The 23,508-nt window shown below is 53.7% G+C and overlaps 8 protein-coding genes across 9 annotated transcripts; 3 read left to right on the top strand and 5 right to left on the bottom strand.

The window, feature by feature from the left end:
* Positions 1-1,675: 1,675 nt before the first annotated feature.
* On the bottom strand, positions 1,676-3,497 carry glr1 (glutathione-disulfide reductase GLR1; the record flags this gene model as incomplete). The annotated part of the gene is made up of 3 exons (XM_046093632.1): positions 1,676-2,109; positions 2,197-3,029; positions 3,091-3,497. 3 exons carry the CDS (start codon positions 3,495-3,497, stop codon positions 1,676-1,678), a joined length of 1,674 nt encoding a protein of 557 aa, XP_045949610.1.
* Positions 3,498-4,407: 910 nt separating this feature from the next.
* Positions 4,408-6,362, bottom strand: pbs2 (mitogen-activated protein kinase kinase PBS2; the record flags this gene model as incomplete). Its single annotated transcript, XM_046093631.1, has 2 exons — positions 4,408-4,779; positions 4,836-6,362. The coding sequence occupies 2 exons, from the start codon at positions 6,360-6,362 to the stop codon at positions 4,408-4,410; spliced, it is 1,899 nt and encodes a 632-aa protein (XP_045949609.1).
* Positions 6,363-7,187: 825 nt separating this feature from the next.
* On the top strand, positions 7,188-7,475 carry LDX57_011888 (uncharacterized protein; the record flags this gene model as incomplete). The annotated part of the gene is made up of 1 exon (XM_046093630.1): positions 7,188-7,475. The coding sequence occupies one exon, from the start codon at positions 7,188-7,190 to the stop codon at positions 7,473-7,475; it is 288 nt and encodes a 95-aa protein (XP_045949608.1).
* Positions 7,476-9,058: 1,583 nt separating this feature from the next.
* On the top strand, positions 9,059-11,004 carry LDX57_011887 (Auxin Efflux Carrier superfamily; the record flags this gene model as incomplete). Its single annotated transcript, XM_046093629.1, has 4 exons — positions 9,059-9,350; positions 9,420-9,586; positions 9,653-10,878; positions 10,938-11,004. 4 exons carry the CDS (start codon positions 9,059-9,061, stop codon positions 11,002-11,004), a joined length of 1,752 nt encoding a protein of 583 aa, XP_045949607.1.
* A 750-nt stretch (positions 11,005-11,754) lies between these two features.
* Positions 11,755-14,031, bottom strand: LDX57_011886 (putative diaminopropionate ammonia-lyase; the record flags this gene model as incomplete). The annotated part of the gene is made up of 1 exon (XM_046093628.1): positions 11,755-14,031. The coding sequence occupies one exon, from the start codon at positions 14,029-14,031 to the stop codon at positions 11,755-11,757; it is 2,277 nt and encodes a 758-aa protein (XP_045949606.1).
* An 839-nt stretch (positions 14,032-14,870) lies between these two features.
* LDX57_011885 (M20 family metallo-hydrolase) lies at positions 14,871-16,395 on the bottom strand (the record flags this gene model as incomplete). Its single annotated transcript, XM_046093627.1, has 3 exons — positions 14,871-15,693; positions 15,819-16,136; positions 16,226-16,395. The coding sequence occupies 3 exons, from the start codon at positions 16,393-16,395 to the stop codon at positions 14,871-14,873; spliced, it is 1,311 nt and encodes a 436-aa protein (XP_045949605.1).
* Positions 16,396-16,923: 528 nt separating this feature from the next.
* Positions 16,924-17,469, bottom strand: ERG3_4 (sterol desaturase family protein; the record flags this gene model as incomplete). The annotated part of the gene is made up of 1 exon (XM_046093626.1): positions 16,924-17,469. The coding sequence occupies one exon, from the start codon at positions 17,467-17,469 to the stop codon at positions 16,924-16,926; it is 546 nt and encodes a 181-aa protein (XP_045949604.1).
* Positions 17,470-18,394: 925 nt separating this feature from the next.
* Positions 18,395-22,407, top strand: LDX57_011883. 2 transcript variants are annotated; one of them, XM_046093624.1, is made up of 3 exons: positions 18,395-18,758; positions 18,940-21,558; positions 21,609-22,407. In XM_046093624.1, exons 1-3 carry the CDS (start codon positions 18,657-18,659, stop codon positions 21,708-21,710), a joined length of 2,823 nt encoding a protein of 940 aa, XP_045949602.1. In that variant the 5' UTR covers positions 18,395-18,656; the 3' UTR covers positions 21,711-22,407. The 2 variants fall into 2 exon arrangements, with proteins under 2 accessions (XP_045949602.1, XP_045949603.1); XM_046093625.1 differs by having other exon boundaries at positions 18,395-21,558.
* Positions 22,408-23,508: the final 1,101 nt, after the last annotated feature.

Here is a 23,508-nt window from a genome sequence, read left to right as displayed (position 1 = left end):
TACGACGATCCTTTCCTCCACCGCAAGGCCCCCAACTAACGGTGTACTCCTGTATCGAATAGACTCTCATCCACCCTCCTCACCCTCCTTCTCCTACCTCTCGTCCTGTCGTTCATCCGCCGCATTCTATCGGTCTGGAGACGCGCTCCCTCCGTGATGTACGAACTGTACGTTCAGTCCTGCATCCCCTCGATCACATGGTGATGGACAACATGACTAACAGCGCAGAACAATGTGGTTCACGGCGTAGGCAGACACGAATCGAATGGCGGATGGATCGGAAGTGGATGCCGGCTTGGCAGAGAAGCTGTGGGGAAGCGCCTCGTAGGGCTGAACGGAAGAATCACGAAAGGAATATGAATTGATGCATCATGACGGGGTTATGGTTACGGGGTTGGCGTTTGAAATGAATTTATCTTCCATTCTAGTATGTTCCATAGGAATTGTTCACTTTTATGAAAAAGACAGACCAGGAGCTGGGAAATTCATATAGCGCAGTATGAAAGTATAAGAGAACTTGCCACATCCTCTTGGCAGTTCCATCTATAAGAGTTTTACTTCCAAGAGGACCTTGTGAGTTTCTCGCTGCCTGACCGTGTCGGAATCTTTCCTTTGTCGATTTTTCTCAGGTTCCTCGCTGGGAATCAAGGAGAAATTCCGATCTTCTCCGCGGAGATGATACAGATTAATTTATACTGCACATTGCCAGGGGCATTCTTTCTATCCGGGCTGCATACGGTATATTCTATAGTTACTAGGAAAAGCAGAAATATTACACGTACTCTTTTGACTTCCAACTAGCATATAATATCTATATATCCCGTCAAAAAAGCAATCATTACATTAGATTCAACTTTTCTCTGAATTCATCAACTCCCTTGAGCACTAGCTATGCAGATCACCCAAAATCATACACATCATCACCCCAGGATATCAGACAAAGTCCCTACGACGAAATAAAGAACCAAGCACTCTCACCCTCGCCTACGCTCCCCCCGTCAGTCCACAAAACACAGGCAACCAAACCAAACCAAACCAACCCCCCAATAGACAATATCTCACTGAACAACAAAATCAAAGAACAAGAACCGAACTATCTCAACAAATATAGACAGGTCGATAGATCAGAATACCATATCAGCCCATAACTCAATAATAAACTCAATCATCAAGCGCTACTTCACCCACATGGACATAACTATCCATCTGAAGCAGCACGGACAAAGTAAATTCACCCCTTCCTTAGAGACACCTGGACATTCTAATGAACCACGCGGAAGGATATTCATAATGCCTGAAAAAGAAATTTACTGAATGATCAAACAAGAGGGTGAACAAGACCGTACATTATTTGGAAGAAGGAGAGATGCTTTCTGGTGTTTTCTGTATTGTATCTGGCTTGGCGGGTTTGATTTGCTATGCCTCGGGCATTGATAACATCCATAGCTTCTAGGGGGAAATGTATTAGATAGCAACTTGATGAAATGGAATAGTGAAGAGTCGAGAACGGTACAGTCTAGCGTTTCGCATCTCTGTGGGCTTTAATTTCTACAGATACCAGGAATCAAGTGGAGATGAAGTCAAAGAAACACCAATGTTACATCTATGGCTTAACACCAACCCTCACGCAAATATCAACATTTGTTAACTAAGACAATATACACATTCTAATCTATCACCGCAACGTAACCAACTCCTCCGCACTAGTCGGGTGAATAGCCACGCAGCTATCGAAATCCTTCTTCGTAGCGCCCATCTTCACAGCAACACCGAAACCCTGCAACATCTCGCCCACGCCCAGACCCAGGATATGCAGACCGACGACCTTCTCCTCCGGACCGGCGCAGATCAGCTTGAACTCGGTCGGGTTCTTCTTCTTCTCCTCGGCCGGCATCACGTCGTAGTACATGGCCGTGAACCGCGTCTTGTAGATCTTGATCTGGTCGTCGCCGTAGCGCTCGCGGGCCTCGGGCTCGGTGAGACCGACGGTGCCGACCTCCGGGTGGGCGAAGACGACCGTGGGGATGTTCTCGTAGGAGAGTTTAGAGTCCTTGAGTTCGGGAGGACCGAAGAGGCGGTTGCCGAGCTGGCGGCCGGCGGCGATGGCCACTATGATCAGTCAGTCAGCATTGCACGGTTGGAACTGTATTGGCAGTAGAGATTGCAGGGGATGATTCGGTTGTAGGGGTAACGTACCAGGAGTCAGTTCGGCGTGGCCGGTGACGTCACCCAGAGCGTAGATACCGTCCACGGAGGTGTTCTGGTAATCGTCAACGGTGACGTATCCGCGCTCGTTCAGCTTCACCCCGGGAACGTCCAGGTTCAAGTCCTCAACCTCGGGCAGACGGCCAATGGCCCACAGCAGCTCGTTAACCTCGATCGAGGATCCGTCCTGGTTGATCAGTCGGAGCAGCTTGTCCTTGCCCTTGCCATCCCGGATGAGCTGGATCTCCTTGAAGCCGCCGTGGTTCTTGTGGAGCTGAATGCCGGTAGCCTCGTACCGCTCGGTCATGGTCTTCTGGATCATGGGGTCGAACTTGCGCAGGAACTCCTGGCCGCGGATGAACATGTGCGTCTCAACGCCCACGGCGCCCATCACGCCCGCCAGCTCGACGGCGATGTATCCGGCTCCCACCACAGCGATCTTCGGCGGCAGCTCCTCGATCTCAAAGAATCCGTCGCTGGTGATGCCGTGCTCAGCGCCCTTGATGTCGGGAATGGTAGGGCGTCCACCGGTGGCGATCAGAATGTGAGGCGCGGTGTACCGGGCCTTGGTGCCATCCTCCAGAGTCACCTCGATGACCTTAGGTTCCACGAATCCGGCGCGGCCGTGCACCAGATCGATGCCCTCGCGGCCCCAGTTGCGCTCGTAGGCGCCGTTCAGGCGCGTGATGGTGGAGTCCCGGATGTCCTTGAAGTGCTTGTAGTTGATGTTCACGTCCTTGGGGATGTCGTATCCGTAGTGCTGTCCGACGTGGAGGGTCTCGTTGATGGATGCGAAGTTCCAGGTCATTTTCTTGGGAACACACCTATTCTGCTGTTAACACTCTCAACCCACAAGACACAACAACACTAGGCTCAAGGACATACCCGACGTTGACACAGGTACCACCGGAGCGACCGCTCTCGACAATCAATGTCTTCGCTCCGTACCAGCCGGCAGCTCTCCGTCCACTACCACTGCCTCCGCTACCACCGCCCAAAACAATGTAGTCATACTGATGCGTCTCAATGGGAGCCATGTTGCCCGCGTCGGTCACAGACGAGGTGGACGAAAAGTGTCGAGATAGAGAGGCGAGACGAGATGCCGGAGTAGCCAGAGCGACTCGGTTGGAGGGGCTAATGGCAGCGTTTCGGTGCGCAATGGTTGTAATGCTCTTGCGTCCGGTCACGGAGAGCGACGAAGGAATTGGCGATTGGCGAACAGAAGGGCGTTGCAGAAGCCGGTTCCTAGAAGCCTGGGCAGAAAGGGAGCGAAGGGAAGAGCGAGGGAGCATGGAGATGAAATGGAGGGGTAGAAGGAGGGGGGGGGGAAGAAAAAGAAGCGAGGAGTTAGTGGACAGGATGATAAACGGATGGGTAAGCTGGCGGGGAAGGGAAAGCGGCGAAGCTTCGTTCGGTGTCTGACGGAACGATGGAGGCGAATCCCCGAATGACTGCAGCAGAAGAACACGAGGATGACGGATGATGGACCAATTGAAGGGGCACAGGGATCAGACTGGGTCCCTTGCGATCAAATGGAATTCTGCAATGCAGCTCTTACTTTTCCTTCCCGAATCAGCCAAAATTCTCCTGCGATGTCATCATCGCCAGCCAGCACGTGACGTGCTTGATCAGCGGCTTACCAATCTCGGCCTTTGATCGGCGACTGCTCTACGAAGACTTACGATAAAGACAATTGGGTGTAGGAAATTCTAGATTGTTTATGCTGAATACACAATTCATTCTCTGCAATGTGACGGACTTGTGACCAATATCCCCCAGAATGAAAAGAAAAAAAAATAGCCATTGCAGATACCATGTCTCACGTCTTCACAGTCGTTATACATATCGAACATATGACGGTATATCAGTCACGTCAAGTCTGTCAGATCTCGAAGTCTTGAAGGAAAAGGATAAGGTGATCCCACAAATCAAGGAGAATATGAAAGAGGATAGAAAGGGGGGCAGGGGAGGGAATGAGAAAGAAAATGCGCTAAAGGTTCATCAATCGAAGCTTCCAGCTCGGACGCATCATAGTATCATCTATCGCCTTATCACCAGGCGTGAGGTACCTGCGCCGTAGCTTTTCAGTGGTTCGGTATCAAGTGCAGTCTCTACTGGGAGTTACAAGATGTAGGATGTAGAGTTGTAGGTGGATGTGAAGTGGGGTGGAAATAGTTGATGAGCACAGAAAAGTGCGATCGATCAGGCTGGCAGACTCATCGTAGAAGGGTCGTCGAGTAGAGGGCTGCCGGGGACGGCGTCTAGCGCCACGGCATGCAGAGCGGGCTTGTCGGCCTCGGGTGCCTCGCCGCGACGGGCCAGTTGCTCTTTGACCCAGTTGGCGACCTCCTCATCCTCGGTGGCGGAGGACGGCGGGTGTTCGGCCGCTTGTTGTGATTGACTGTCCTCGGCTGAAGGCGGTTGCATGAGAGGTGCAAGCCAGGGGTGTCGCAGCAACACGCTATAGGAAGGCCGGTTGTTGGGGACCTTGTCCAAGCACGCGCGGACAAATGCGTGCGCATCTTCGGAGTAACCAGATTCCGGAAGGGTAGGAGGGTCGCCATGGACAATTGCCTATAAGAGGTTACGTTAGAAAGGATTCTTGAAGACAGGATGAAGGCGCGACTTACGTGTAGTTGACTGAAGATGTTATTGAAGGTCTCCGGCGGGTACGGATAGCGCCCGATGGCACATTCAATAATGGACAGACCCAAACTCCAGACATCGCTCTGGACGCTGTAGGTTCCGCCGCCGGTCGATCCGGCCTGCTGCACACCCCCACCCGCTATCCGTTCGGGGGCCATGTAGCTCTGACAACCAATATTGGTCTTCGCAATGCTGGCAACTAGGTTTCCGCTGACGCCAAAATCGCAGATCTTGATCTGTCCCCGACTGTTGACGAGGATATTTGTGGGCTTGACATCGCGGTGGATGATGTTGTGGTCGTCTTTGAGGGATTTGAGGCCCATGACTGTCGATAACGTCACTTTTCGCAGGATACTCTCGGGGATGCCCTCTTTATAAAGCTTGTCAATCGAGCCACCATCCATGTACTCGACGCAGATGTAGACAGCGCCTTCTTGGAAGAAGGCACCGTAAAAGTCAATGATGAATGGCGAGATGCACCGGTGGAGAATTTCCAACTCCATAATGATCTGGGCGAACTTGCTCTCGTCCAATTCGAGGCGGATCTCTTTCATCGCCATGATGATACCCGATAGGTTGTCGTTCGGCTTCGGCGTATCTGACTCGTCGGGTCGACTGACGATACCTCGCAGTCCCATGCCCGGTTTGCGCATATGCGGCCGACTATGTCGAACCTTGTAAACCGTCCCGTAGTTGCCCTTCCCTAGCTCGTCCATACGGTCCACCTCGTCAAGTGAGATTTTGAAGCTATGCCCCGAGGAGAATTCAATTCCACCGCCATGGAGAACGGCTTTGTTCTTGAAATTTAAGGTCCCTGCCTGCGTGTCGATGTATTCGGAGTATTTGCTAAAAGCCGACTCAGTGGGCGCGCCGTTCTCAGACGGTTTGTCGCCGGACGAGTCGCTCGGCCCCGTGGCATCCGATAACTTCAACCCGGGTTTCATACGTTTGGCGGCCAGGCCGCCGGGTTTCGGGGAATTCGACGGCGAGGACGCTTGAAGCGAAGGGGAGGATTGCCAGTTCTTGTTGCCGGGACGGGCCACGGGCGGCAGCCGTCCTCCCATTGACCCTGCCAAAGGACCGTTGGCAGCCGGACCGGGAGGCGACCGGACAGCGTCGGGGGAGCGAGGGACCGCACCTGTCGAGGCGGCGTGCGGCAGCGACGGAGGAGCTCCCTGTCGGGAGAGCGAGAAGGCCTTCATCTTAGCCATAATATCCTGGTTCAATCCTCCTGGGGCGACGCCGCTCATCGACGGTTGCGGCTGGGGTCGCTGGGGAAGCGGTCCCTGAGATCGCGGGGCACCCCCTTCACCCCGGCGGGCGGCATTGAGTTGACCGAGATGTGTAGATGAGGCACTGAGCCCGCCGGAAGGGTCGCGAGTCGAGCGAAGGGTCGGAACGGCGGGGGACGTGTTGAGGGACGGGGAGAGGTCATCGTCCGTGGTGTCGGACTTGGTGTCCAATTCTGGTTGCGGCGGAATTTCCGCAACGACTTCTCTTTCGGAGCCCATGGTCGATAAGAGTAGCGAATTACCAATTGTGGGTAGCGGTCGACGTCCAAAAGCACTCGCAGTCTCGCACAGTCTCGCACAGCCACCGAATCTGGACCATAAAAGGGAAAGGGAGAGGGGAATCGGTGTGGGGGCAAAACGTCGTCGGTGCGGTCGGAAACCGGGAAAACCGGGCAAACTAAGTCGAGTCGAGGACCAAGAGAACGGGGCTCTCGCGTCGTGAACAGGTCCAAGGGAGCCGACAGAGCGGGACGTTTTAAGATGATGATTCCGCCGAAGGAGAGAACGATTGATGGATCAAGCGAAGGCAGAAACGATTTCTTCCGGCGAAGTTGCCCGGGAGGCTTGCAGAAACGAAGACGAAGGTGTAATTATAGGCGTGGGGCACGAATCAAGCCATCGGAAGATCAGAAGGAGGAGGGAAAAGAGAAAGCTCAGTCAAGAGTGCCCGGCCGAACAGACGTCTTTTTAAGGGATAGTATAGAAGAAACAAGTACGAGTAAGAAAAGCGACGAAAAAGAAGGAAGAAGAAAAGCACAAGGAACACGACGAGAGAAGCAGAAGAAGTGGGGGGGAAGAAGAGAGTCGGGCGTTGAAGAGATAAGAAAAGGCGAAAGATTGGCTGCCTCAGTCATGCATTCCGTACGATTGGGGTTTAATTCGCTCAGTCACTGACCCTTTGGACCATCCCTCATCATGACAATCCTCTAATTGAATTTAATCCGGAGTCAAATATTGAAAGTAAAATAAAATAAATCTAATATAAAAAATTAAAAGAAAAAACTCTTATCTAATCGACTACCAATCGGGATGAGACGCCGGCCAATGGCAGGCCTCAGGCAGCAGCTGCCCGACGCTGAGTCATCCGGCGATCGGCGTCTCAGCCACGAAGGAGTGGCAACTGTTGCCACCACCGGTCAGACCATCAATCAACGCGAGAGACGTCGATATTGCGACTCAATTCTCGTCGATGCCTCGGCCAATGACTGTCGCCGGAAACAAGATAACCTCGGGGCCCTGACGCCGGTTCGCGCGGATTCACGGAAATGGTCCCAGTCTGGACGGAAAGAGGGCCGCTATCTGGCACTGCGATCAGTCCACCGATGTCGTTGATACTTGTAACTTGGTAGGGTTTCCAACGAGGCAGGCTGGACGCGCAATCTGGGACAGGGTCAAACGCCCCGATGTGATAGCAAACAACCCTCGGTCAATAAGATACAAGCTTCCCCGGTCCGTCGGTCTGGGGTAGGCTGGTAGCGCTGGAGGGCTTGCCTCCGTTGCGTGTGGGCTGAGATCATTGGGCCGATGAAGTCATCGTCGGTCGGGCAGACTGGTCAAATCAATGATCTACACGCTGCTGCATTACAATGGTGGTGTCGTTGCACGTGTGGTACAAAAGTACTTGATTGGAGTGCCTTCTTCCTCGGATTGGATGGGAAGTCGTTGGCATATCTTTTCCTGATGCTGTGGAGGCACCATTCGGTCTCTAAATATAGTTTTTAACTATTTGATGGAGGCAGATGTGCAGCGACATCCCAAAGTACATGTCAGTCCGTGCAGAAGTCGGTCGAAATAGGCTTTCCTCTCTTCCGTTCACCTTGTGTCTACTGTCTATCACTCGACATTGTAAGAGTACACTCTCTAGGGAGGGTCCGTGGTCAGCTATGAACCACAGTAGTTCCAACGGTCGTGAAACCCAAACCCTCCAGCACCGGTCAAATCGAGGACGCATCCGGGGAGAAGCAGCGTCGAAAGTTCTGTTTCAACCAGCTCCCTTGGAAGTCAAGAGTAGCGGAGTAAAGTTTCGTCGCCTGCAGCCAACGGGCGGATTTCCCTACTGCTCCCTACTCCCTACTGCGAAAACCTGCGACAAATTCAAAATCCGGGGCGACACGCGGAACAGCAGATGTTGTTCTGACCAAGTAAACAAGCGCCCACGGATCCTGGATCCTGCAAGGTGAGTGGATGCGCCGCGGTCGGGATGAGTCCACCATGGCGTCATCCAGGATGGGATCCCTCGTACGCAATCTGGCGTCAACCCGGCGATACCAGTGGCAATGGCCAAGATATGGAGATGACAAGTGCGGAGACAGCGCATTTTCATCACGGCTCGGTCATGAATCATGATATCACCTCCCATCACATCATCGGGATCGTTATCTTGGTCGCATCCCTTGCCGGGATGCCAAGAGGAGATGTTCTTCACCGCGGATGCCAATCCATTGCGACGGGAGAATTGGCGGAGTGGAAGATTCTGCTGACACCGATAAGTTTGGTGTGGGAGTAACACTGGGAATCTAGATACGACCAACGGAGAGAAAAGTAGTCAGACTGAGAACCTCGACTATGAAAGAGTATGAAACAGATCAAATAAATGTAAACGAGATAAGCGAATCTTGGACGCCGCCTTGGCAAACCCCCGACGCGCCTATCGGAGGGTTGGACAGCGACATGTCGCCATCATCATTCTTCGTCAAGTAAGGTCAAAGGTGAAGTAGTGAGGCAACTCTTCAGCACCGCCTCGCTCGCTCGCTCTTTGTTCCTTTTCTTTCCTTCCGCCAAACCCTCCGCAGCTTCAACCTTATTTCGGTTCGCGCAATTTCCATGCCATTCGCATCTTCTGCGCTCCAGCTCAACTCTTCTCTTTCACTCCTTCATACACATACACCGTTTAAACCACCAACTTCCCCTGTCTCATGGCCATTTTTAGTGCTCCCAGGTCCGTTCAAAATGCCCACCTCTCCTCCCTGGTGCCTCGTCAGTTCATGACGCAGTCTGATTTGGGCATCTCGCCCGCTCTCCTCCAAAATGTCCCTCATTCCAGTCACCCTTCCTTTTTGAACCTCGTCCTCCTGGTCTTCGAGGCCGTCCTGGAGGTCATCTGCGTCAGTCTGCCCGGCTACATTGCAGCTCGACAGGGCCTATTCGATGCCGATGCGCAGAAACTGGTTGCCAATTTGAATGTCACTCTTTTCACGCCGTGCCTGAGTATGCTTTGTTCTCATCTATGTTTAACCATGTTTTTAAAGAAATTTCGCTAATTGACATCCATTGTAGTCTTCACCAAGCTAGGCTCGCAATTGACAGCCGATAAACTCACCGATCTCGCCATCATCCCCGTCATTTTCGTCGTTCAAACCTTGATATCCTACCTTTGCGCATTCGTGGTAGGCCGATGTTTCCGCTTCAAGAAACGGGCGGCCAACTTTCTAACGGCCATGGCGGTGAGTTCCGGAACGATGTGAATTGTTGGTCAATGGGTGGAACGGCGCGACTGACGGGTCCTACAGGTGTTTGGCAACTCAAACTCGCTTCCGATCTCCCTAGTCATGTCACTGTCGCAGACGTTGAAGGGCTTGCATTGGGATCGAGTGCCCAACGATAACGACGACGAAGTAGCGGCCCGGGGAATCCTTTACCTGTTGATCTTCCAGCAACTGGGTCAGCTGGTCCGCTGGAGCTGGGGATATCACGTCCTTCTTGCTCCCCGTGAACGATACCTTGAGGAAGCGGAGAGGGAAGAAGGGCCCACTCGTATCGAGCAGGGTCAGGAAAGATACACCGACAACCCAGAGCAAACCGACCCTGACGAACCGCTCGTTAGGACTCGCAGCTCGGAGGATTTGCTGAGCGGCTCGTCGACGGGCGGCGATGACGAGACGAGCGAGTTTCGCTCCGGCGACCAAACCCCGGTCAACCCGCGCACCTACTCGTACACGAAACTGCCGGCGCACGAGCCTACCCACGAGGATCACCCTCGCTTGCTTGGGTCTCCGCCACGTGGGGATTTCCTGCCCCGACAGAGCACCCACGGCGATATTCTCTGCTTCCCCAACGTCGAACTGCCCTCTGAGGACGACCAGCCCAAAACCGGCGTGATTACGCGCGTGCGAATCTCCACGCGCCATCTAGGCGGTCGCGTCGCCGGTGGCTGGGAGACGGCGTCCGGCAAAGCGTTCCAAAAACTCCCCACGCGGCTGCAGAAGTTCATCTCGCTCGTCTGCATGTGGACGCGGAAGTTTTTCCGCGGCGCCTGGGAGTTCATGAACCCGCCTCTTTGGGCAATGCTCGTGGCCATTGTTGTTGCGTCCGTCCCGGCGCTGCAGAAGCTTTTCTTCGAGGAGGGCACTTTTGTGCAGAACTCGGTCACTCGCGCCATCAACCAGAACGGACAGGTCGCCGTCCCGTTGATTCTCGTGGTTCTCGGCGCCAATCTGGAGCGAAACACCCTGCCCAAGGAGGCCATGGAGGACATGGAGCATCCCAGCGAGGAGCGCAAGCTGATCATCGCGTCCCTGGTGGCGCGCATGCTGCTTCCGACTCTGTTTATGGCTCCGTTGCTCGCCCTCGTGGCGAAATACGTCCCCGTCAGCATCTTAGACGATCCGATCTTTATCATTGTCTGTTTCCTGCTCACGGGCGCGCCGTCCGCGCTGCAGTTGGCGCAGATTTGCCAGATCAACAATGTTTTTGTCGGCGCTATGTCGAAAGTATTATTCCAGAGTTATGTTGTGTGGTATGTTTCCCCTTTCCACCTCGGATCAATATTTCCAGATCACTAATTGATGGCTGCAGGATTCTACCCTCTACTCTCATTCTTGTCATGTGTGCATTGGAAGTCGTCGAATGGGCTTCCGCTTAATCTATCTCTCTCTTTCTCTTCTTTTTCCTTCCCCTCTGGACGGACAGCTACAGCAAATTACTTCATACATTACTACCTCACAGGTACTTCGGAATGGTGCATAGGCGTTGCGGTATTCAATATTGAATATTCGGTATTAGGTCGGTAGGACAAATTGGTCTTCGGGCTTCGGGCTTCTCTCCGGAATTATCTTTGTCTTTGTATGTACCTATTACTGAAACGGCGGCTTCTTCTCTTCACTTGAAGTTAGTTGTCTTTCACTTTTTATGATACGAACTGAACTCTAGATTGGACGGTGATGCCATGGATGGAACAAGGATGAATCATTTGATGTTTGTGTGCAAGGTCTACCTCGCTACCTACCTAGGTAATCAATCGCTTTGCGGTCAGAAAGCTGGCCTTTCTTTCGTTCGCAGTTCGATCTTGGTTTTTTATTCGTTCTTTTCATTTGCTTATGTAGAGATGACCTTGTAGGCAGGTAGGAAGCTCCTTCGGTAGTCGTAAGGTGGATACATATCTCTTATCTAGGCAGTGCCTAGATATTCGTGATTTAGCAATGCTGTCGTAATTGTCAGATTCGTGTGCGGGTAGGCTGGGATGGTCAGGGCTATTTTATCTTGCTTTCTCTTATGTTTCATGTTCAATGCCTAGGGCCTGTCCATGTTCTTGTATCAGTCAGACCTTACTACATACAAACATAAATACATATATACATCAAATCAGATAACCTCGAAGAACTATCAGCTCGTCTCACTGACAAAACTCCCGAATAAACCTCGTATAAACCCCCTCCTGCTCTCGTAGACTCCCCACCTCCACCCACTCCTCCTTTCCATGCAACCCCTGGCCCTTAGGGCCATACACGATCGCCGGAACCCCAGCGTCGGTCAACAGGGCAGCATCGCACCAGAACGGGGCCGTGCTTATCTTAGGAGACTTCCCGAGCACGGAACCCGCGCACTCAACGGCCTGTGTGACGAACGGATGGTGATTCGGCAACTTCTGCGTCGGACGGGACATCGTGATGCGAGGTTCGGAGGACCGGAAACGGGGGTTCTCGTTGCTGATCTCTTTCAATAACGTGGATAGGTCGCTGAGGATGGATTCCCTGGTTTGGGAGGGGACGGTTCGGAACTCCACTGTGATAGTGCATTTGGCTGGGTAGGATGACGGTTCTTCGCCGCCTTGGATCAGTCCGCAGTGTAGGGATGCCTGTCCTAATGTGTCGTCGACGGGGAGCTGGGTTTGGTACTGCTCGAGAGCGCGCAGGAACCAACCCGCGGAGAGGATGGCGTCTTCGCCGCTGGAGGGATCGGATCCATGGGCAGCTACTCCCAGGATGTCGATCTCTACCCAGAGGAAACCCTTATGCGCTGTGATGATCTCGCCCATGGTGGGTTCCATGACGACGGCTACGTCGGCGCGCCAGCCTGCGGCGAGGAGATCGCGCGTGCCTTGAGAGGCGTCCTCCTCGTCGGAGACGGCGGCAATGATCACGTCCCCGCTGGGAATGATGCCGCTGGCTTTGATGCTAGATACCGAAGCCATGGCGGCTGCGAGACCGCCCTTCATGTCGAGACTACCGCGTCCCAGCACGACGGGCTGGCAGTTGCGTTCGCCCAACGCCCCTGATAGAGGGTCCTTCTCGTAAGTGGAAAGACTGACGGTGTCGACGTGGCCGTTGAACATGAGAGATCGGCCGCCTCCGGTGCCGCGCAAGATGCCCACGATCGACGGCCGTCCGGACACCGTTTCCAGTCGGTGATGCTCAATTTCGCGATACGCGAACCACTCGGCCAGATAGTCTGCGATTCCGGTCTCGCCGACTCCGTCCGTCACGGACAGGGACGGGTTGGAGGAGTTGATCTGCGTGAGAGCTTGGGTGAGACCGACGGAATCATCCACCGAAACGTCCCTCGGGATGGGATACGGTCGAGCGCCTTCGGTGCTTAGGAGAACCAGAACAGAATCCTTTCTCAGTAATGAACTGGCTTTTGGCGCCTGGCTTAACCGTCGCAATGCAGCCAGCGACGCACCACCACACGGTCCCGCCGTCACCGAGCGCGTCGCCAGATACTCCAGCGCGCAGTGCGTCTCAAACGACGAGACGGTGACCGAGGCATCCACGCCGCGCTGCAGATCCGGCCACGCGGTAGTTGACACCGTCCCGCAGTTCATGCCGTTCATGATCGTTGCGGACGTCTCCACTGTGAGTTCCCTTCCAGCTTTCAGACTCGCATATAGACAAGGCGCCGTCTCCGGCTCGACGACGACCACTGAGACAGGCCCATCATCGCGCTCTTTACAATGCCTCGTCACCGCATGCGCCAGACTCCCAACCCCCACAGGGGTAATCATCAGATCACATCGCAGCGCCTGGTCCGCCAACTGCTCATCCACCTCGGCCATCAACGTCGAATACCCCTCGACAATCCACGCCGGCACATCCTCGTAGCCCTCGAACGCCGTATCCTGCACCAGGACACCCCCAGGCGTCGCTTTTGCCGCAGAATCCGCCTCGGTGACCGCCGCATCATAACACCCCTCCACAATCTGCACGATCGCCCCTTCACTCGCAATTGACCCCCTCGTCCCCTCACTCATACTCGACGACACGAAGATCCTCGCGGGAATCCCCAACAACTTCGCCATGAACGCAACCGCCCGACCATGATTGCCCTCAGTGGCCGCAAACACCGACACGTCCTTCCCCGCCAATGCAGCCTTCAATCCACCCAGTCCGATCGTCGGCTCGAGACCCAGAACTTGCGCAATCGCGCGATAGCAGCCCCACGAGGCACCGAGGACTTTGAACGACGGGAGTCCGAACCGATTGCTCTCGTCTTTGACGAAGACTGCCCGAACGCCAAGTTCCTGCGCCAGCGCGGGTAAGGGGACTAAAGGGGAGGGTGCGTAACCGGGTAGAGACTTGTGGAAATCGCGCACGTCGCTGGTTTGTCGGGACTCCTCGTGGTGGCGCAGAGGGCCGGCCGCAGGGTTGATGTAGATCGGACGACGGGCGGACATGTTGTCTCTCGCTGAATGGATCTCAGGGGGGGGCAATTGATAATCTTGTCAAGGGGATGGCGGAAGGAGACCCTGGAGCTCAAGCGGGTTATATCTGGGTATCGGATAAGGGCATAAGAGGGTCAAGGGACCGGTTATCAACTGGTTTCTGTCTGTCGAGCCCTCCGAGGACATTCGGTGCGCCTTCCGGCGACACGGTGGGGACGGTGGATGTCGAGGGGTTTTAGTCTTTTTCTGCGAACCATCCAGTTTGCATTGGTTCTTCAGAATTAGTTTTTCGTAGGGGAGGGCATTGAATAGGAAGGTTAGCTCGTTCTATGTCATCTTTTTTGTGGATGAGATGAATGGATGAATGTGTTGGAAGAGATCTGTTTGGTCCGAGGAGGATTGTCTGGTAGATCTTCTAGGTGTGGGGTGGACACCGCAGTGATCAACAATCATCACGAAATGAATGATATGGATGCCTGAGTCGACTGTTCTTATTGTGATGATTCATGAGATGGATAAGATGGATGTAGGAAGAAAGAGTCTTCCATGGTGTTGCAGACAGAAAATGGCCATTGCTTGGCAGTTGCCCTCAGGCATCTACAACGCCTACATGTACAGGATCAGTCACAGTCTATTCACAGTAAAGATGACAAACTTCGTATTAGTTCTATTTGATCTACAGCGGATCTTTAGTCTACGACATTGATACTTCCTAACCCAGTCCAGTCAACTCACACTCTCTCAGCCCGCAACTGATCATAGTTGACCACAGACTCCAACAGAGCCTGAGCACCCAAAGCACTATCACAAATTAGCATCATCATGAAACACTAAACACCAACCAAGGAAACTTACCAATCATCCTGACTACAATACTCCTCCGAATGATGACTGACCCCGTCGCGACACGGCACAAAGATCATCGCCGTGGGACAATGCCGGCTTGTATACACGCTATCATGGCCAGCACCGCTGACCATATCCATCCATTTCTGCGGCCCGACCAGCGCGTCAGCAGCCTTCTGGATTGCCCGCGTGCAGTCGCCGTCGAACTGAACGGCAGCCGAATCCGTATCCAGCTTCCAGTCAAAGGAGACGCCCTTTCCATCCTGCGTCGCGATTTCATCGAACGCTTCGAGACACTCCCTCTGCACCGCCTCGACCACGCTGTCCTGCGGATGCCGGATATCCAAGGTGAAGTTGACCTGCGACGCAACCGTATTCGTGGAAGCATTCGCCGGCGTCTTGATCACCCCCGTGGACGCCAACGCCCCATGCTTCTGAGCCACCGCATTCGACGCAGCGATCATCTTCGACGCCGCGAGCAGCGGGTCCTTCCGTGCGCTGAGCGGCGTCGTCCCCGTGTGCGCGTCCCGCCCATGCACCGTGACCGAGAGCCACCGGTACCCTTGGGCCCCCTGGACGATGCCCAACGAGCGCCCGGTCTCAAGCAGAATCGGACCCTGCTCGATATGCAGCTCGAAGTGCGCTCCTAGGGGCACGCCGGTCGGCGAGCAGGCCACGTCGCCGAGCCATCCGGTTCGCTCCAGTTCAGACCGCAGCGTCACGGCCGGGTTGTGAATGTCACGCAGATCCCAGGCCGCTTGGATGGGGATGGCGCCGGCCCAGACGCCAGAAGAACACATGGACTTGGGGAACCGGGCGCCTTCTTCGCTGTTGTCGCATTCATTCGTTAGCATCGGGTGTACCACACCACCAAGATATCATAGATATCCATTCCACAACCGGACCGATAGGCCAGTAATCCGGCAAGAAAAGGGAAAAGAAGAGGGACATACTTCGTCCAATTCACCAACCCAACATCAAACTCCGTATCATACCCACTCTCCTTCATCGTCCTCAGCACCTCCAACGCAGCCATCACCCCCAGGATCCCATCATACCGACCTCCCCGGGGCTGGGTATCCAAATGGCTGCCCATAGCCGTCATTGGAGCCTGCGAACGACGTCGACCCGCCCGTCGCGCAAACATGTTCCCCATCTGATCGACAACGAGGGTGCAGTCTAGCTTTTTGACCTCGTCGGCTAGCCAGCGACGAACTCGCGCGTCAGAGTCGGTGAGTGTGAGGCGCGCCATGCCGGTTTCTTCACGTGCTCTGGACATATATATTTAGTATTTGTGGACTGAATTAGGGAATTGATTTGCAAATTAGATCCGGGGTAAGAGGCAAGAGGAGGGACGAACTCGCCGTAGCGATGGGCAGATCCCCATTCGCAGGTTTCGTGGAGTGTATCCCATAGTCGGGCGGAGTTGATGGAGAGGCCGGAAGGGGTGGATGTGGATTTGGTGGTCGTGGATAATTGTCTCGTCGGGTGAGATGAGAGCGCGCGGTGAGCGCGTCGTGCGAAATGCATTGCCTCTCTGCGCTAATCGAAGTATAGAGTTAGGTTAAGTTTGAGTCCGAGAACTCGGTGTGGTTTGGACATGCGGATGTTAAAACGATGTAAGGAGAATAAAGAATGCGCATTTATAGCTGTCTAGGATAGACGCCTTCTCAAGACAGAAATTATGGAGACACTCAGTTCCTTTCAGAGATGGACCTAGGTCTGGTCCCTTCTGGGATCGTATGAGCGGGCAGGAATTGCGATGAGTTCTGTAGAAGTGGAGAGGGCGGAAGTCCAGCGCCTTCCGACGACATGCGGTGGAGCAAAGTTATACTCCCTTCGAGGCACCCGGCGAACTACCGATATGCGACCAAGCATCTTTGAATTAAATGAAAGCTAGTATTATGGTAAACTGGTCGAATTTAAAACATTACTAAGTGATTAAACCAGTGGATGGTATGACACGCGGACCCATTGACGAACGGCGAGTTCAAGGCATACTCTCCGTCATCTACTCCGATCAGCGCAATTTTGGCCAGGGAGGGTCAGCTACGGGGGTTAGGGCTCACGAATCATGACTGTCCAAATGGTCACAAAGACAAACAAGGCCAAATAGGCAATCTTCTGAAGCGGGAATAGGAACGGGTACAGATGGTAGGGGAAACTCTGGCTGAACCCGTCTACCGGGTGGAAAGCATAGCTGGCGAACGGCGTCGACACGATCCATTTGTGGTGCGCCTTGTGCAGGTGCTTGTATACCCAGGGGTGATGCAGGCCACGATGGATGAAGTAGATGCCGCAGTCCGTGAAGGCGATGAAACGCGGGTACTGCAGGTAGGTATAGAGCGCAAAGGGGCCTTCCTCAGGAGAGTCATAGAGTTTAGTGTAGCCTCGCACCTCAACCACGAAGCACAGTGCAGTAAGGACGGCCATGCCGGGCATCGATAGCATGGCGTGTTTGATCTCCAGGCGGATCTGGTTGCTCTGCAGAATCAGAACAGGACTGCCTACCATGCGATGAGAAACAAAGTCAGTCCCTGTCGCAGGGTCCTGTCCCTCGGCGTCTACTTTGGACGGCCCATTCGGATGGAGGGATCGCGACATAGCGATTGATGTATTGGTTCAGATTATCCCATTCGGTGCTGTTGGAGGGAGATGGTCGACCAGAAAGGAGAGAGAAGATATTTTTTACATGGACAGGCAGACAGGTTCATCTCACCACCAGGTGTAACAATGTCACGGGCAGCATGGAATCAATCGACCAGAGATGTTTGATAATTCCATTCTACAGAGGAGTATCCAAGAGAAGTTTCCTCCCCCGTCATCGAATGCACGCCGGGGTGCCTGTATCTCGACACCTGAGGCTGCATCAGGCACCAGTCCGGCGCACGGGCCTCACACGAGACTGCAGACACGTGACCTCTCTCATCCCAGCCCTTCTGCACTACAAGAACACTAGAAGATCGGTATAAAAAGATTTAGAGAGTCTCGCTTCTGATGATTACCAGTACTCAAGTGCACCCGATCTGACACCTGAAGAGGACAGGTTGAGAAGAAAGATGGTCTCCTCAGACGAACTTATATAACACCACCGTCACTCTAAGGTCCCTATACGTTCAGACCAACCTAAAAGCGACTACCAGCATAAGGCTGCAGATGAAGGTCTGTCTGTTGTCTCTGTGTCTGTATCTATAGTTATCTATAGTGCTATCCTCTATCTGTCTCTGGCTGCTGTAGGCTTCTTGTAAAGCGGCGAGGGCGGTAAAGCGGCGACTGACGGGGTATTGGTATTACCACCAGGGACTGAGGAGATGCACCGGACAGAGTCGAGAGAGAAAAGATGGGATGCGTGAAGACAAGGCAGAATTGGTTTCTTTCTGATCTCCCCGTCTCCTATCTTCTTTTTCCAATCTTCCTGGCAGTTCTTCCGGTACTTCTTCATTTTTTTCTACTTCTTCTCGTACTGACGAATACGGTACGGAACGGCGACCCTGGAAACCCTCGTTTTCTTTTCTTTGCTGGTCAGCCAACTTGCATCCTTCTTCTTTTCTTCTCTCTTTTGTCTTAAAGAGATTCTTTGCTAGTGTTTATTTTCTCTTGTTCCGTCTCGTGGTTAGGTAATCCTAGCAACCCCCGACAGAGGAGATCCGACCGAACAGACAGACCCAAGACGGCGGGGTTCCTTTGAGCGAGGCAAATCCACACACTCCTCGCCCCCCCTCGGCGCTTTTCCTCTTCGCACCAACCCGCCCTCCGTTGTTCGCCCTTTCTTCCTGTCTTGCGCCTACACCATGGACTGGCACCCTCAGGATGAGCCATTGAGGCAGCTGGCCTGCTGTCTTCGTGACTCCTTAAACCCCTACAATCGCAATGCTCAGAAACAGGCCGAACAGGTGCGTTGTCCCCCCCCCCCCCTCCGCTCGTTCGAAGTCGCTCCTCTGCGTTCTATCCTTTCTACCCTCTCTGTCCTCCCTTACCTGGTCTCCGGCAACCTGGCGGCGGAATGTGTTTCCATATAATCTCTCAGTCAAGAGGACCGGATCCGGATTCTAACTGTTCCCTCCCCGCCCACAGATGCTAGTACAAGCAACCTCCTCGCCCGACTATGTCAACTACATCACCTATCTGTTCAGCACACCGCAGGCCCCCTCCGTGGTGGCTTTCGACGATGAGACCTGGAATATGGTTCGTTTCGCCGCGGCCATGAACTTGAAGACGAAGATCCGCGTGGCCTACAATACTGTCGCCCAACCGTGTCTGGCGTACATTCGGTCGGCCACCCTGGCCGGTCTCCGCGACGGGAACTTTCAGGTGCGAAACTCCGCCGGAAGCATCATCACAGAGCTGGTCCAGCAAGCGGGTCTGCTGGCCTGGCCCGAAGTCCTCCACGAGCTGCTGGCCCTCGTGGACAACTCGTCCAGGGATACCCCGGCTCTGGCGCAGGAGGCCGCCATGTCGGCCCTCGCCAAGGTCTGCGAGGACAACCGAAAGGTCCTCGAGCGCGACTACCAGGGACAGTGCCCGCTCGACGTGATTATTCCCAAGCTGCTGGAGTTCACCTCGAACCCGAGTGCCAACGTGCGCGCCACGGCCCTCAAGACCATCCACATCTTCCTCCCCCACCGCCCCCAGGCCTTGGTGGCCTCGATGGACCTGTTCCTGTCGCAGCTGTTCCAACTGGCCAACGATCCGAATACCGATGTCCGCCGCACCGTCTGCCTGACCTTCGCGCAGCTCGTGGATTTCGCCCCCGAGAAGCTCGTGCCGCACATGGAAGGCCTGGTCAACTACATCATCCTGCAACAAAACAACCGGGAGGATCCTGAGCTCGCTCTCGACGCCGCCGAGTTCTGGCTCGTTGCGGGAGAGCAGATCAAGCTGCAACAATCGTTGGCCCCGCACATGTCCAAGATCGTCCCCGTGCTGCTGCAGAGTATGGTCTACGACGAGGACGACGCCATTCGCTTGGCCGGGGAGGGAGACGATGCCGAGGTGGAGGACCGCGCCGAGGACCTGCGTCCGCAGTTTGCCAAATCCAAGGGTTCGCGCCTGGACTCGTCCAAGCCCGACGCGCAGGCCAACGGCGACGCGCCCGTCGAGAACGATGACGACGACGATCTCAGCGAGGGGGAAATCGAGGACTCTGAATTCGGCGACGATCCCGAGGACGAGTGGACGTTGCGCAAGTGCTCCGCGGCCGCGCTGGACGTCTTCTCCAACGTCTACCACCAGCCGATCTTCGAGATCATCCTGCCCTATCTGAAGGAAACCTTGCGCCACGATCAGTGGCCCCAGCGCGAGGCCGCCGTCCTCACCCTGGGCGCCGTCGCCGACGGTTGCATGGATGCCGTCACCCCCCACCTACCCGAACTCGTCCCCTACCTTATCTCGCTCCTCAACGACCAGCAACCGGTGGTCCGACAGATCACTTGCTGGTGCCTGGGCCGGTACTCCGAATGGGCCTCGCATCTGGGCAGCCCCACGGAGCGCGCCAGCTTCTTCGAGCCGATGATGGAGGGCATCCTGCGCCGCATGCTGGACAACAACAAGAAGGTGCAGGAGGCGGCGGCCTCCGCGTTTGCCAGTCTCGAGGAGAAGTCCGACGCCAACCTGGTGCCCTACTGCGAGCCCATTCTGCGCCAGTTCGTGCAGTGCTTCGGCAAGTACAAGGACCGCAATATGTACATCCTGTACGACTGCGTCCAGACTCTGGCCGAGTGCGTGATGGGCGAGCTGGCGAAGCCCAACTTGGTGGACATTCTCATGCCCGCGCTGATCGACCGCTACAACAAGGTTTCCGACCAGTCCCGCGAGCTGTTCCCCCTGCTTGAGTGTCTGGGGTACATCGCCGCGGCCTACGGCGACGCGTTCGCTCCCTTTGCACCCCCGCTCTTCCAGCGATGCACCAAGATCATCTTCGAGAACCTGCAGGAATACGTCGCGTCCGTCAACAACCAGGGCATTGACGAGCCCGACAAGGATTTCCTGGTCACCAGTCTGGACCTGCTGAGCGCGATCATCCAGGCCATCGACCCCCAGAAGAGCGGCGAGCTGGTAGCCAACTCGCAGCCCCGCTTCTTCGATCTGCTCTGCTTCTGCATGGAGGACCCGAACTACGAAGTCCGCCAGTCGTCGTACGCGCTCCTGGGCGACTGTGCCATCAACATCTACCCTCAACTCGAACCCTTCATCCCCAACATCCTGCCCACCCTGATCAAGCAGCTTGACTTGGACCTAATCCGGGACGACGAGCGGTACACCGGGTTCAGCGTGCTGAACAATGCCTGCTGGTCGTGCGGAGAGATCGCAGTCAACTCAGTCAACGAGAAGGCCTCGCTATCCCCGTACCTGGACAAGCTCTACCAGGGTTTGGTCGTCATTCTCAACAACGAAGAGATCATCGACTCGGTCAATGAGAACGCCGCGATGGCCTTGGGCCGCCTGGGAATCTGTTGCTCCGATCAGTTGGCTCCGCGCCTGGGCGAGTATGCCGGCGTGTTCCTGAAGTCGATGGGCAAGATCGATTTCACCCGGGAGAAAGCCTCGGCATTTTTGGGCTTCAACCAGGTGGTCATGAAGAACCCACAGGCGATGGAATCCAGCTTGGGTGACTACTTCCAGGCCATTGCCTCGTTCCCTAGCAAGTCGCTTAACACCGAGGACTACCGTGACATTCAGAGCTCATTCCAGCAGGTAAGTTTGCCTCATTCCGTATGCCGGGCCCGTTGCTAACTATGGACCAGGTGCTGCAAGGCTACAGAAATATGATACCCAACTTCGATTCCTTCCTCTCGCAACTCCCGCCCAACGTTGCTCCGAAACTCCGTTCTGTATACCAGGTTTAGATCTATATTCGGCATTTGTTAAGTGGTTTGTGATGACAAAATCCATGGCGAAAGGCGCATTAAAAATTGTTTTCTTTTTTTATTCTTTCCCTTTCACTTCACCCAATATCCGTATCCGTATCTCATATCAAACCTTTCACCCTTTTTACCCATCTTGGCCATCTTTCAAACTCTATTGGATGGAAATGAAGTGACCACTTAACGATTCTCTTACATTTATTGCTTTCATCTGCTTTTCATCATGGCGTGTTTTCTTTTCTTCCTTTCTTCATGAATACTTTCAGTTCGTGCGGATTTTATTCCTTCTGGCACGATTGATTGCATAGAGCGAAGGTCCACGGGCTCGCAGGTCCCAGTGAGCGTTTTACCTGATGGTATGATATGATATGGAATGATACCTAGGAAGACAGCCAGGACGGACTCGACTTCTTCCATGTCATCCATATACAAGAGGAGGAAACAGGCACAGGTACAAAGAGGAGGGACAAATGAAGCGATGCATAACGATGCATGATGGACTGTCTGTTTGTTTTGTCTTTTCTTTCTTTTCTTTTTTATTTTTATGATGGAACGAGGATGCATCTTGTACCATTTGGTAGATAGACTTAAGTAGTTAAAAACATATAGTTAGTTTAGATAGATCATTACTGTGTTGAGAGGGGAAGTTGATTGCAAGCTTCCGTCTTTTCTTTTTCTCATTTTTGTGCCGGTATTCCTCTTTCGTTACTCTACCGTATACCTGCTGCTGCTAAGTATAGATACAACACAGCTGCAGGAAACCAGCCCCAGGATCCCCCCTTTCTTGTGCATAATGCTACTGTACCTAGTTACAGTACCTACCAATTTACAGCATACATACACGTGTAGCTAAAGAAAGAAGAAACGCGGTGTTGGGGGCAGTTGGACGGGATGAACAGACAATCAGATGGACAGACAGACCCCATCCATCATCCATCATCCATTCATCCGGGATATTTGCATGCAGGTAGGCAGGCGGGCAGGTGGATACTTACCTGGCATCCTCGTGGCTCGTAAGTAAGTCATCCATCTAATTATTCATTCTATTTTTAATCGTAGGTAGAGTTGGTAGTACTTCTGTACTGTATGTAGGTTATTGAGTTGAGTATGTGGTTAATAGATCTATCTACGTATAATCTCGGACATGTTCAATCCAAGAGAGAGGGAGAGAGAGAGAGAGAAACATATTGATCGAAATAAAGAAAGAGACAACTAAAATCCCAAGCACGGAAAGTAAGTAGTACGTCAGTCCTATCTACCTAGAATCCATCCATCCATCCATCCATCTACATCCACATGTCCAAGAAACAACACTATCCACCAAACGGGAAAAAATCGCGACCTTTATCTAGGTATTTAACCAACTTTCCAGCCCAATCAACCCCAAACTCGCAAGATGCCACCAACCTAGGAAGGAGACACAGCCAGACAGACAAAGCAGATGAGACTCTGCACGAAAGCAGCCTAAAAAAAGATGAAACAAGTGATCTGATCAGGACGGGGTTTGAAGTGGTTAGTTAGGAGTACCTAGTATACCGTAGGTTGCAGTAGCATGCGTTTCGTTCTTGGCCTAGCTAACCTAACTACCTAGCTAGCATTACTAGTACTAACTAACTAACATAGCAAGTTAACGCTGCAACAGTGAACAGACAGACTGCTTACTCCTTACTAACTGGGCTTACGGCTTACTCGCTAGAAGAAAAAAGAAGCGGTTGAGAAGGGCTAGTTAGTTAGCTAGCTAGCTAGCTAGTTGCTAATTAGTTTCCGTCCGTAATATCAG

This window comes from Aspergillus melleus (assembly GCF_016097325.1).
Source record: "Aspergillus melleus strain CBS 546.65 chromosome Unknown contig7, whole genome shotgun sequence".
NCBI lineage: Eukaryota > Fungi > Ascomycota > Eurotiomycetes > Eurotiales > Aspergillaceae > Aspergillus > Aspergillus melleus.
This window is presented reverse-complemented; position numbering and strand designations above follow the sequence as displayed.

Coding starts and splice junctions, on each gene's coding strand:
- LDX57_011883 (XM_046093624.1), top strand. CDS start 18,657: ATGGACTGGCACCCTCAGGATGAGCCATTGAGGCAGCTGGCCTGCTGT. Junction 18,759..18,939: donor CTCAGAAACAGGCCGAACAG/GTGCGTTGTCCC, acceptor CCCCGCCCACAG/ATGCTAGTACAAGCAACCTC. Junction 21,559..21,608: donor TTCAGAGCTCATTCCAGCAG/GTAAGTTTGCCT, acceptor ACTATGGACCAG/GTGCTGCAAGGCTACAGAAA.